This window comes from Sycon ciliatum, chromosome 9, assembly GCF_964019385.1.
Source record: "Sycon ciliatum chromosome 9, ocSycCili1.1, whole genome shotgun sequence".
NCBI classification, from domain to species: Eukaryota; Metazoa; Porifera; class Calcarea; order Leucosolenida; family Sycettidae; genus Sycon; species Sycon ciliatum.
The window spans coordinates 18,888,449-18,901,173 of record NC_088651.1 but is presented as its reverse complement, the minus strand read 5'-3'; the positions used below and the strand labels follow the sequence as shown (position 1 = coordinate 18,901,173).

The following is a 12,725-nucleotide window of genomic DNA, read 5'->3' as shown; positions in this document are numbered from 1 at the left end:
TGTTCAACGTACTCCAATTTGTTTCACGATTTGTGAGTTTAGCAATAAAGGTCTTTACAATTATACTCCCTGCAGGATTCTTCCCGACATCGTTGTTTAGGGCCCGTATGGACCGAATAATCCTAAATTAGGTTGTGAGGACTGCCTGATATCAAGAGTACATAACCAATAGTGTGCAACTCCTATCTCGAGCTGCGATGGGTTCACCCACGGCGGAATTTTTTTATTGCGTCATCCTTTGGCTGAAGTATGATCAAGTGCGTATGCTTTCTCGCGCATGTTTTGTAGATACGTTGAGAGTTCATCAGGTTCAGGACACATCGATCTATCGTCCGTAGTTCTGCTTCGACTACCGTAGCTGTGATGTACAAATTCGTTGTACTTTGATCTCTGGCTACGCATGATGGCATCAGCGAGCCAAACAGCCGCCAACGACTGATGTCATAAAAAATTTCCGCCGTGGGCTGGGGGATCGTCGAGTTGCACACTCTTGGGTATGTACTCTTGCTGATATGGATCATTTTGCAATTTTGCAAACCAAGTACACCAGGACGTCCTGTTCTTTCCAGTTTGTATGTTTTGCTTATCCTTTTCCTTTTTTTTTCCTTCTTTGCCCTATTTCCAGGGCCAGATCATGGAGATCAGGTTAGTCTCTCGGGCATGTATGTGAGTATACCCATCATTCATGCCCTCCTACGGTGCCATTCATAGCCCTAGGGCCTGAGTGGCACTGTAGGAGGGCATGAATGGTGTGAGGGGTGTGTGGTACGGTGCATCGTAACAGAGCTGGCAGGCAGGGCATGATCAGGGATTTCAGGCCCTGCCTGTGAGCGCTCTGATTAGCTCAAACCCTGGCAACGATCACGTGGCATGTCTGAATCCATTGTTTCTGTTGTATGTTTGGTCACATGTACAGGCAGCCAGATCATCAGCTCCTCCTCGTCCACATACTTATCCGCCAGGCATCGTCGCTGATGCAAATCTCTCGGCAGCTGATGTTTCCATGTTTGGGAAGCCGGTAGGTGGACACATCGCAAAAGGTAGGCTGAGCCCAACAAGGTGAGATTGGCTATATTCGTAGTCTTGCCGGGAATGGCAGGCTCGTCGTGTCGCATCAAGAGTACATAACCCCCCAGAGTGTGCAACGCCTGATCCAGCTCTGCATAGGGTGTTGGTCGAGCGTAATCGGATCTTTGCGTCATAATACCGTACACATCTGAGGGGAACCCGGGAGTCGCGAGTACTCTCGGATCGAAAACAATGGTGCCCTGCCTCGAGACCGGCCTTGCGCTGGTGTGGAGTGTACTCATGACATCAGAAGATCCGATTCCGCTCGACCAAGACCCTATGCAGAGCTGGATCAGGCGTTGCACACTGCACCCTCTGGGGGGTCATGTACTCTTGGTTGCATACAAATATTGCTTGTGTACGAATGGTACAACTTTCAGATTTGTATGCAACGTCTTTTTTGAAAGGTACTAGATGTAAAGGTCCTCCCTCATTATAACGAGTCCGGTTAGTACATGAACCCCGTTAGTAAATAGAAATCTGAAATCCCATGGCGAAACGTGGTCTATACAACTGTTTACAGGTCCGGTTACAACATAATTCGTTAGTACCTAATATTCGTTATAACGACCCTTTGCCCAGGTCCCTGGAGTGCCAAACCCTCAGTATAAGATAATAATGAGTAATGACTATGCAGGATGAAGACCACAACACATAGGATAAAGCACAAAGGCGCAACGTATTATATCTATGTATTCGTAGATATGTACGATCTTTTGCATCCAAGGAAGAGCTATGTTGGAGATTTTTTTTAATTATCTTATAACGAGTTGAAGCGTCGATAATTTGTTGTATTGAGGTTAGCTCCGTTGAGTACGAACTAGTGCCTATTTCACCTTTAGCTGCAAGTCCTGTTACAAGATAAGTCTCGTTATAAGATAAGTTTCTCGATGGCCCAGAGATTATCTACTAACGAGGGAGGACCTGTACTAGAAACGGCCGGGGGGGGCTATGGAGTACAGGTCCTCAACTTCTCTCTCAAAGTACGGCTCAAGTTTGTATTATGCCTTAGGGAGCATCTCATAAGTTCGCAATTTTTTTGTAAACGTAACGCATTTCGAATAGACTTTACCCCCCTACCTCCCCCCCCCCCCCCCCTCTATTTGAAAGTCTTATCGCACATTTTCCGTGTGGATCTTGTGCATGTCCATGCCATGCACATGTATGGCATTCTTGGGCGCGCGACTCTACTGTACACACCCACGAGAATTCGTACATCCGCACAACGTGCATAAGGGAGCATCTCATAAGTTCGCACTTTTTTGTAAACGTAACGCATTTCGAATAGACTTTACCCCCCTACCTCCCCCCTCTATTTGAAAGTCTTATCGCACATTTTCCGTGCGAATCTAATACAGTGCATGTCCATGCCATACATGTCCATGCACATGTACATGTATGCCATGGTATGCACATGAATGTCAAAGTGAATGTCATACAGTACTGCATCTACTGAGCACAAGAACGATGAATGACATGTACACGCACATAAAGAGAGTTCCTCCACAACGACTGTGTACATTGTACTGTAAAAGCTGGCCAGGTACACAGTTTGATGATGCTGATGTGACACTTGACACTTCTGAGTAGCCTGTATGCATGCAGTGCAAGGCTGATCTCCAAACACAGGCACATAGATCTACACCTAAACACGCTCATTTGCTGAATTCGATCTAGCACATGCATGCACTGCATGCACAGTATGTACACATCCAGGACATGTGCGAACTGTCATTTTTCTATTCGAAAAGGGCGTTACGGCCCTACCCCGTTTCGAAATGCGTTACGTTTACAAAAAAATGCGAACTTATGAGATGCTCCCTTAGAGATGCTCCCTTAGGGAGCATCTCATAAGTTCGCATTTTTTTCCCTAAACGTAAGGCATTTCGAAACGGGGGTAGGGGGTAACGCCCTTTTCGAATAGAAAAATGAGAGTGTTTAGGTGTACAATTATAGATCTATGTGCCTGTGTTTGGAGATCAGCCTTGCACTGCATGCATACAGGCTACTCAGAAGTGTCAAGTGTCACATCAGCATCATCAAACTGTGTACCTGGTCAGCTTTTACAGTACAATGTACACAGTCGTTGTGGAGGAACTCTCTTTATGTGCGTGTACATGTCATTCATCGTTCTTGTGCTCAGTAGATGCAGTACTGTATGACATTCACTTTGACATTCATGTGCATACCATGGCATACATGTACATGTGCATGGACATGTATGGCATGGACATGCGCAGTATTAGATACGCACGGAAAATGTGCGATAAGACTTTCAAATAGAGGGGGGGGGGGGAGCTAGGGGGGTAAAGTCTATTCGAAATGCGTTACGTTTACAAAAAAAGTGCGAACTTATGAGATGCTCCCTTATGCACGTTGTGCGGATGTACGAATTCTCGTGGGTGTGTACAGTAGAGTCGCGCGCCCAAGAACGTTGTTTCCAAGGGGTTACTGTGAACCGTGACATTTTTGCCATGGTCTAATTTCTGCGAAATCCGCGACCGCGTGGAAATCGCGAAATTTAGACAGCGCGAAAAGGAGATCCGCCATTCTGCAATCGCAAAATTAAAACCTCGCAAACCTGTCCGGATTCTGAAAACGCGAACTAAAAAACGCCGCAAATATTTCACGCTTTACAGTAGCCTGGGATGTTCTTATTTTTCAGCAATCTGGCTGCGTTCTTATAGCACGTTCTTATAGCACGTTCTTATAGCACGTTCTTATAGCACGTTCTTAGCAACGGGACACACTGGATTACATGTATACCACAAGCTCTCAGAAAACCAACACCGCCGTTCTTAGCTTTAGGCTGCGACGTTCTTAGCATTTCGGGCTGGACGTTCTTGGGCTCCACGTTCTGCAGCGCGCGGCTCACGGGTGTTTCGCAGCGGCCACTCGTCAAGATGGCGGCAAATCCGAGAGCACAACAATTTCGACTCTGCCTATGTGCGCGGCTGATGCGAATCTCGCACGAGCATGCAAAATCTAGCCTTCTGCAGATCTGGGTAGAGCAAGTGTGTGGGAACGACGACCTTTTCCGAGAGAGAATGTGGCTCTTTTCATCCCAACATTTTACTCGCCACGCTCTCCCTCCCAGCTTATTGATACGAGTATCTGCTACCGAGTAGATGTCTCCATCTTCACAGTAGGCCAGGCGAAATCGCAACGTTGAAATACTTTGCTCACTTGGGTTTTTGGTCCTTTGAGGTGTTGATGTGGTTGTTGTGTACAACTCGAAGCGACAAACTTGAGACCCCGCGCCACGAAAAACTAAGGCGCGCCACGAAACACTAAGGCGCGCCACAAAGTTTCGTTTAGCTGTTCAATGAAAGGACGTATGGAAGCAGGGATAAAAACTATCGTGGCTGCCGGCAAAACTCCTAGTAATGTAATAAACGGGGGTGCGACTTTGGTATTCCAAGGAGAATGAACGCACGGCCATTCCACAACGAAGACGAAACTACGCGCTCAAAAACACTCCGATTTTCAAAAAAACGACGCAGGAAAGAAGACATGGCCGCAGTGTTCCCGTGTGGCCTTCAAAACACCTAATTTTACTTCGATAGCGGCTGGTTGAGGGCAAATTCAGGCCCAATTCGACAGCGTCGTACCGCTCAGATTCGCCCAAAACACGAGGAAATGTACGGTAGATCCAAATGCGTACGCATTTTGCGTACGGGGACGACTGGCCAGAGTTCATGCACTGCACACACCCGTGGGCTCTACTGTACATTCCTGGTCGAGTGTTCAGTGTGTGCTGTACATGCGCTTTTGACCAGTTTAGCCCGATATGCTCAATGGCAGACAGTCGCTTTTCCAGCGCCACCACTTTGGATAGAGCTAATGACTAGCTTTGCTACAATTGTAGATCTGCGTCCGAAAAAGGGTTCTGCATGAAATGCCTGCGGGGAACGTTTCGTAGTGGTAAATACAGATAACACAATAGGGTGCTGTGACCAGCCGAGTCTGCGAGATTCTACAAGGCCCAATGTAAGGTGCATAAGGCTTATAATTAAGGTGGCAGACTACCCAACTGAAAATCGAATTTGTAAATTCATATTGAGTGCTACGTCAGTTGAAAGAGCATGAATAGCTGCAAATTCTCTGAAAATTGTGTCCCGATCTGACCAGCCGTTCAAGAGTTATGGCCGAAAATGTGCCCTTGCAAGGAAAGATTTTTTTGTTGCACGCTGCCATTTGTTGGCAGCACTGTATTTGAATCTGAGCAGACCGTGCGCAACTTGTCGTATCATGGAAAGATGCGAAAGTGTGCAGAATTTTGCTCCAAGTCCAAAAAAGTCCAAAAATCATGTTAAAAAACCACGTATTGGGCTGCAGGACTTTTGCCAGCACCCTCGTGACGTTGCAGATATGTGGCTTGATTATTGCAGTTGACTTTGATTTAGTGACTTTGGCAAGTTTGAGTCGTGTCAAGAAGTCAGGTAGGATTCAGTACTAGGCAGTAGTGGAACGTGAGTGGTAGTCTTTGCCGGTTTCTGAGGGTATCCTGGATTTGGTGTGCAGCGCTGTGGAAATGGCTTGCTGTGGACGTCCCAGCACTGGATGTTGTATCAAAGGTACGAACTCGTAGCACGTGCTAAACCTAAAAAAATTCAAAAATTGACTTGGGTCTGTGGGAGTCTGTGAGAGAACGCCCACTCGTTCAGTTGTGACAGATTCCAGGGCCACGTTGAGGGGCCCTACCCCACCACCCATGGCTGCTTCTGGACTTGTTTTAGGTTTGGGTCCCGCGCACGGACAGAATGGGGACGAAAATGTGAAAAATTGTAAATTCATTTGTTTGGCTCCTGGGTGGCTCGCACACCGTGGCACTATGCTGGAAATTTGAGTTTTCCGGCCTGGAAAGCCTGTCAGTGAGGCGCAAGAACTTGTAAATCATGTCCTGAGGGCCAGCATAGTGGCAGGAGTGTGTGGTCAAAATTTCACTCAAATCCATTGAGAAACACCAAAGTTACGGTCAATTGAATGCCATAATAAATGTATGGGTAGGCTTAACCATTTAGCAGTTTAGGGCCCACAATTATTTCAAGAAATGCACTGCATACGCAAGCCCAGTTACTTATCTGGTCGTAACGTTGGTGTCCTTTGGCCGATTTTGGTGATCTTGGGCTTTCTGGAAAGCTCTTGGCCAGAGGAACACAGCGATAGCCAGCAATCCATCACTCGATCCACAGAACCAGCGCCACAGCGCGATATGGCGCTCCAAAGCCAGCATTGCGAGCGCCCAACTCAAATTCTCTGCCATTTCAACAAATTGCATCGCAGATCGCTCAAATTTTTTTACTGGTGAGCTGAGAAACATGCCTTTGCGATGACGTGAACTATCTGTAGTTGCGTGGGCCGCGAGTCAGGGAAAACCCCTAAAAACGAGTTCAAAATGCACGTGGTCGAGTTGACTCTGCTGAGCGAATTTAGTTCGAGTCTCGTATCTCCGCTCTCCGACCTCGGATCGCCTTCGGGTTTTTTCGAGCCGATAGCTCAGACAATTCTAATGTCGATAGCTCTTTCGATTGTCCGATTTGGTCAAGGGACAGCCGAGTTACGCCGGGTTGCGCTTTGAAAAGTATGCACTGTACACTGGTACGGATATATCCGTACTATTTATATAATATGGGCCTCAATTTAAAGGGTTAAAAAGATCGAATGGGCCAAAAGTTTTCAAGTAAGTAAGTTATGGCGTTGTTTATCCGCGGTCAGCTGACTCGCATAGGGTGGTGTTCACATCTTGGTCATGTGACAAGTAAAATTGTGTAGAGAACAGGTAAAGATGGAAATTCCTGAAGGTGGGCCTGGCATGAAAATTTGGATAGAATTTTTTATGTATTTTTATTTGGAAGAATTTGTAGCCGAGAGACCGTTTTGGGTAGTGGTGTATAACAGTGTGAAACATGAAGTGGCTACAGTGGAGTCTGCACACCATGAGGAAGGCAGAAAGCAGGGAGTCGTAAATAGGTGCTGGCGGATAATGCCGGCATTATATCGAGCATTATACACCACCCGGAGCATTACGAGCATTATAAAGCATTACGAGGCTAAAAATGGCATTATACGACGTTCTACATGACTGCATAGTAGATCTACACGCATGCTCATGTACAGATTCGTATCGGAATAGCGTTGGTCTTTGATTGGCAACATTATTACTATGCGAAGTATTACTACAAGCGATAGACCACCGCACACACCATGCATGGTACCAAACAGATCGTGGCACGCAGTGCCAGGCCCAGCATGCAATAGTGCTAGCTAGCTGTGGTCCAGCACAGTGTGGAAACTCTCGCAGAAACTTCCGGTCCCGGAAGTCTATCTTCGGCCAGCAACTAACACTTTTTGAAGATCCAGGTACACTAGGTAACAACGCCGAACCAACGAAACAAATGTGAGCCAGCATGGAACGGTGGAGGTGCGCACACGCAAACATTCCAGACCTTACCCGGTTACCGTCCACAATGTTACAAAAACATTTTTCATCGAAGCAAGAGTCCATGTCTTTGTCGAAGAGTAACGCTGGACGTTCACCGGACATTGACCATTGTGTAAGACCAGCTAACTAGCAGCCAACGCTGATGGCTGACTCGCCGCGATGCCGTTCTTGGGATTGGGAGGAAGCTGGGCTTTCTGCAGATGAGCTTTTGGCGGAGTCCTCTGATGATAGTGACGTCGTCGAGCTGGAAACTTCAGATCCTGCTGCGATAGCGAGGAAGCGGCCTTTTCAGAAAACAGCTATTACCAAGTCTGGAAATGTTTCCAAAAGGACGCGAGTAGCTCATGGACAGAGCACTGAAGTGGCCATCAGTGCCGAAACACGGGTGCGGGAGCCGCTCAAAAGCGACTGTGGCAAGTTAGTGTGCCTGGCATGCCATACAACATTGTCAGGGAAGAAGAGTATAATCATGTCCCATATTGCTACCGCGAGACACAAACAAGGAAAGTCCCGTTTGGAGAGGGAAACTCAGAGGCAGAAGCTGGTCAAGGAGTCCTTCTTGGCGTATCAGAAACGACTTGGGAAGGCTCTAGCCGGCACCGGTCTTACTAAGGCCGTTAGTTCAGCTGAGTCTCTGCGGCGGATCCAGATTGTTCGTTCTATGTTGCATAGCATGGGTGCAATATTATAGCGTTTTTCTTAGCCCGATACCGCAAGGTTCAGCAGTTTACATTCCATCCGGAGGAGCATTATCAGCATTATTTGGAGCATTATATGGCCTTTTGTGGAGCATTACTGAGAGCATTATACCCCATATTACCGAGCATTATCCGCCAACACCTAGTCGTAAAGTACCAGGTATTTACGACTCCCCCGTAGAAGGTGATCGTGGCATGTGGACAGTGGATCCAACATGGCCGACGTCGTGTGACCCATGGCTGGGGGGGGGGGGGGAGGGGGGTGGAGATGGAACCACCATTGCTGTCTCGCATGGTCATGTCATGGATATGCAACAGCTCTAAAGTGTATGGCCGTGTGAATGCTGTAAACAGAGTACCTTATTATCCCTTCCCATACACAGAACAAGAAGGGCAAGGCTACAGTACTACAGTACTACAGTAGAGTCGCATGTCCAAGACCGCTGTTTCCAAGGGGCTAGCCAGGGACGTACTTATTTTTTCAGCAATCTGGCTGGGTTCTTATAACACCACATTCTTAGAAACAATCCGTACCGAATCATAATGTATCCCACAAGCTCTCAGAAAACCAACACCGTCGTTCTTAACTTTAGGCTGTGGCGTTCTTAGTATTTCAGGCTCGACGTTCTTGGGCTGCACACTCTTCAGCGCGCGACTATACATGTAAAATAGATGCAGGGACTACACTCTACAGCTTCATTACTAACACCCCCCCCCCCCCCCCGGCACACATAAAAAGCCATCGATGGTATAATCGTAGCATTGATTCGAGAGAGAAACAATTATTCAACTGCAAAATGAAAGCTGCCAGTTCGACGGTGTACGGTAACTCAACCATACGCACGACGATGAATAAGGTCACGGCGTGCTTGTAATAAACGGGAAGAAAAATACTGGAGGAAAATACGAATAGATCTCAAATAGATAACGGCTTGGTTCTCGGGGTTGTTGCTCTGTCAGCTGGGGCTCATTCCCCACAGCATTTTTAGAAAAAAAATAATCAAGCTCAAATTAATCACCAGCATGGTTTTGGTCAGTTAGTGGCTAGGGTTCCGATCGGCGTAGTACGCTCACAAAATATTTCTGACACTGAGGAAGAAAACAACTTGTGCTATCGGCGGTGGATGCCATCGGTTAGAAAGCCTGAACCAAAAGGTCCCCGCACACGGGGAGGAAAAGATATAGTCAGTGTCAGTGTTGGGGTAGGGGAATTACTCATGGGCGTACGTAATTTTAAAACGTATGATCAAGTGTGCCGCAATGGTCGTCACGACCGCGATAAACTCAATGAAATTCCTAACAGGCACTCTACAAGAGATAGGACGACGTAGTTTTTTTTTGTTCTGTCGCCGGCAGTGACTCTACAGAGCGAGACCTGTTGTCTAAACTAGAGCTGTTTGTCGCACAATGGCAACTGGTATTCGCTCACTCACGCACACGCGCACATACACGCACACACGCACACCTTTGTTATTCACTGATAATACGGGTGCTTTCCCGCTAGTGTTTTTGGCATACGCAGCAGGGACTCGGCGATACGATAGCTACTCTCACTCAGCTTGCCTGACTGGTAAAATGCTCCACTGTGGAGTAGTCGATGAGCACTGTGGCTCAGATCTTGTTGGATATTGTCCTGTTTGGCGGTGGCGTCTGCATTACGGCAGCAGCCATACGATGGTGGTGTTGATGGCTGGCTGCCGATCCAGAGTTCCCGCCCAAGCCATTGCCGGGACAGTCCCAGGGCAGAGGGGTGCCGCAGTCCGGCGTGTCACACACGTGTCGGTTGGGAGGCACCTCGGTAATGTAATAGCTGTTGGTCCAGAGCTGCTGCTGCTGCTGAGGCTGCGGCTGTTGCCGGCGACGCTGCTGTTCTGAAGGCGACGAGGATCGTCGCGACGACGGCGGCTGACAGGATTGGTGACGTGCGCTCGTCGTGCCGAAACAGGCCGAGTACTGCGGAGGTGGGTCGATGCGAAGCGACTTCTTCGGCTTGTCAATGTCGTCGTAGGCCGGGGGAAAGTCCCGATGTAGCGCCGGCATGCCGGTGGACGTCGACGACGACGATGACGTCATGCCCTTGTACGGCGCCGACGTACTAATGCCGGAGTTGGTTGTCGTGGGAACTGCACTCGTCATGGAAACACTATACGGCTGTTGATGATGATGATGATTGAGCTGGGAATAGCGAGTGTTTTGATAATGCCGCTGGTCGGATGTCGATGGCGTCATCGATGACGTAATTTCTCCAGTGGTGGCGATGGTGGGCGAGGATGACATGGGAGCGGGCATGACGTGACTGGCCTGCAGTTGCGGAGTGTTTGGATGGACGGGCATGGTGCGGGGCGGGGACGACGCCATCACACTAGTCATGCTATGGGTGCTGCTCTGGTTGCTATGGCCACCGCTATTGTTGCTATGGCCACCGCTCGACGTGGTGGAGTGCGAGGAAGAGGAGGTCAAGCTTCTCCGGTGGTGGTGCTGGTTCGTCGACGTGGTGGAGCAGTCTGACAGCGAGCGCGAGTGATGATGGCGGCACTCTCCCTGGGTGCAGGACATGTCGCAGCTTGTGGGCGTCGTTGGGATCCGGTGGTACGGCGAGTCTCCGTCTCCACTGTTGTTACGGTGATGCTCGGGTGACGTTGGCGATGACGGCGAGCGCATGTTTGACTGCGATGATGACGACGTTGTGATGTCCATGGGTGTGCTGCCCGTGCCCGCACTGCTGTGCGAGTGCTGGCGGCGCGAGGGCGGTGGCGAGGACGATGGCGAGGCTGTCGACCGCGACGACGACGTGACGACCATCTTGCCGCGCTGGCGCTGCAGCCGACGCCGCCACCACACGCAGAATATCGTCATGACGATGGTTACGCCGACGATGGTGCAGAGCGTGCTGAGAGCGGCGAGTAGTCCAAGATGGCCGGCTCCGACACCACTGCCACTGTTGTTGCTTGAAGGCAAAGTTGGCTGAGTATTATCTGAACAAACGCGAGAAGAGAGAGAGAAAGAAAACCAGAAGTTTAGTAATTTTTCTACCGTAGCATTCGGATCATTTGCTAGCAAACATTAATCTCCACAAATTAGGTTGCTTTTCTGTTTACTCGAGCGGGCAGGTAAGGACTGGTGGCAAAGAGTTTGCTCAAGTTTCAGTCCAGAGAAATTGAGATAGTTTAAAACTTTTTCTTTATATTAAAGGATGACAGACATTGTGTGACCAGTTTGGCTAAACCGCACAATGAATGCAAGGGCACGATTATGGTCAGAGCGGCACATGCCAGTCATCCATTTCCAGTTTACATGGCACCACACCAACACTGCAACAAGATCCTTTAGAAATCTCTGTTCATATTCAATACCACCAATACCACCAACAACCAACCAATTACACAATCAACAAACCACTAATTATCTCCCATGCTAAGTTATCTTGTTGCTCAGTCAATGAGAAAGAGAAGACACTCAACGACCAATTTGTGAGGGCATTCCATGGAATTATTACACACATAAACACACACCTCTGCAGGCATCCAAGTTAGATATGTCCTCCCACCACAGTTAGCACACGGATCCAGAAACAGCTTCCACTTCTACTTTCCTTCATGCACCGCGTTTGTAATATTTTCTATGATTCCAAGAGCATACACACACACACACTCTCTCTCTGGTTTGTGTGTTGGTGACAGCACCAGCTCTGAACGACTGAGCCTCACCGGCCCAGCCACCTTCTGTCTTTATAGTTCACACGACGTCACGTGGCGCGCGAAAGTGTACGCGTGTACACACGCGTGTATGTTTGTGTGTCTGCGTGTGTCAGCTTGTTACCAGCTCTCGGCGTCCTGAGGACATACACGCTTTCTACAAGTGCTGCCGTCAGCCCTAGACACACACAGAGTGAGGCTGCGCGGCAGCAGACACTGATAACGCAGTAGTCAGCGGCAGCGCAGAGCACAGCAGCGCAAGAGCGCATCAAGTCTACTAGTAAGGGGGTCACCCCCTGTATAAAGTGCCCTTGTCTTGTGCGCTTGGACATGTTTGACGCTGCACGACACTCTCGCTCAAACACACAAACACACACATACACGCATACACACACACACTCTCTCTCTCTCTCTCTCTCTGCGCTCCTCAACTGTCGGAAGAGTGCGCAGACTTCCATTGACAGACGGACACCCGATTGTTCAGCGCAGCGCAGACCAGAAAACAGCGGAACAGGCCACTCAGAAAGACGGGTGTGAAGCCAGCCCGCATGCATGCAAGCATGACTGCCGCCTCATGCCTCCAGCACATAACTCACTCAATACGCTACATACACGTTGAGACAGGACAATCAAGATACACTCACAAACCAGGATTCCTAGCGCGGCAAAGGCGCTCAGACGTCGCACATACTAGCTGGCATTCACAAGTACACCAGCAGACACCAGGCGGTCGATCTTTGACCATTTCAGCAGCAGCATTAGCATCACGAGCAGCATAGCGGCATCACCACGGCAGTCTGCCATACATGCATACATGCA

At 48.8% G+C, this 12,725-nt stretch overlaps 1 protein-coding gene across 1 annotated transcript in view; it reads right to left on the bottom strand.

Moving 5' to 3' along the window:
- Window positions 1-8,960: 8,960 nt before the first annotated feature.
- Window positions 8,961-12,725, bottom strand: part of LOC135824713 (uncharacterized) — a gene marked incomplete at its 5' end in the record, with an annotated part of 48,644 nt that continues 44,879 nt past the window's right edge. The window contains 1 exon segment of the mRNA XM_065337422.1: window positions 8,961-11,186. Coding sequence (XP_065193494.1) covers window positions 9,823-11,186 — 1,364 coding nt within the window. The 3' untranslated portion in view covers window positions 8,961-9,822.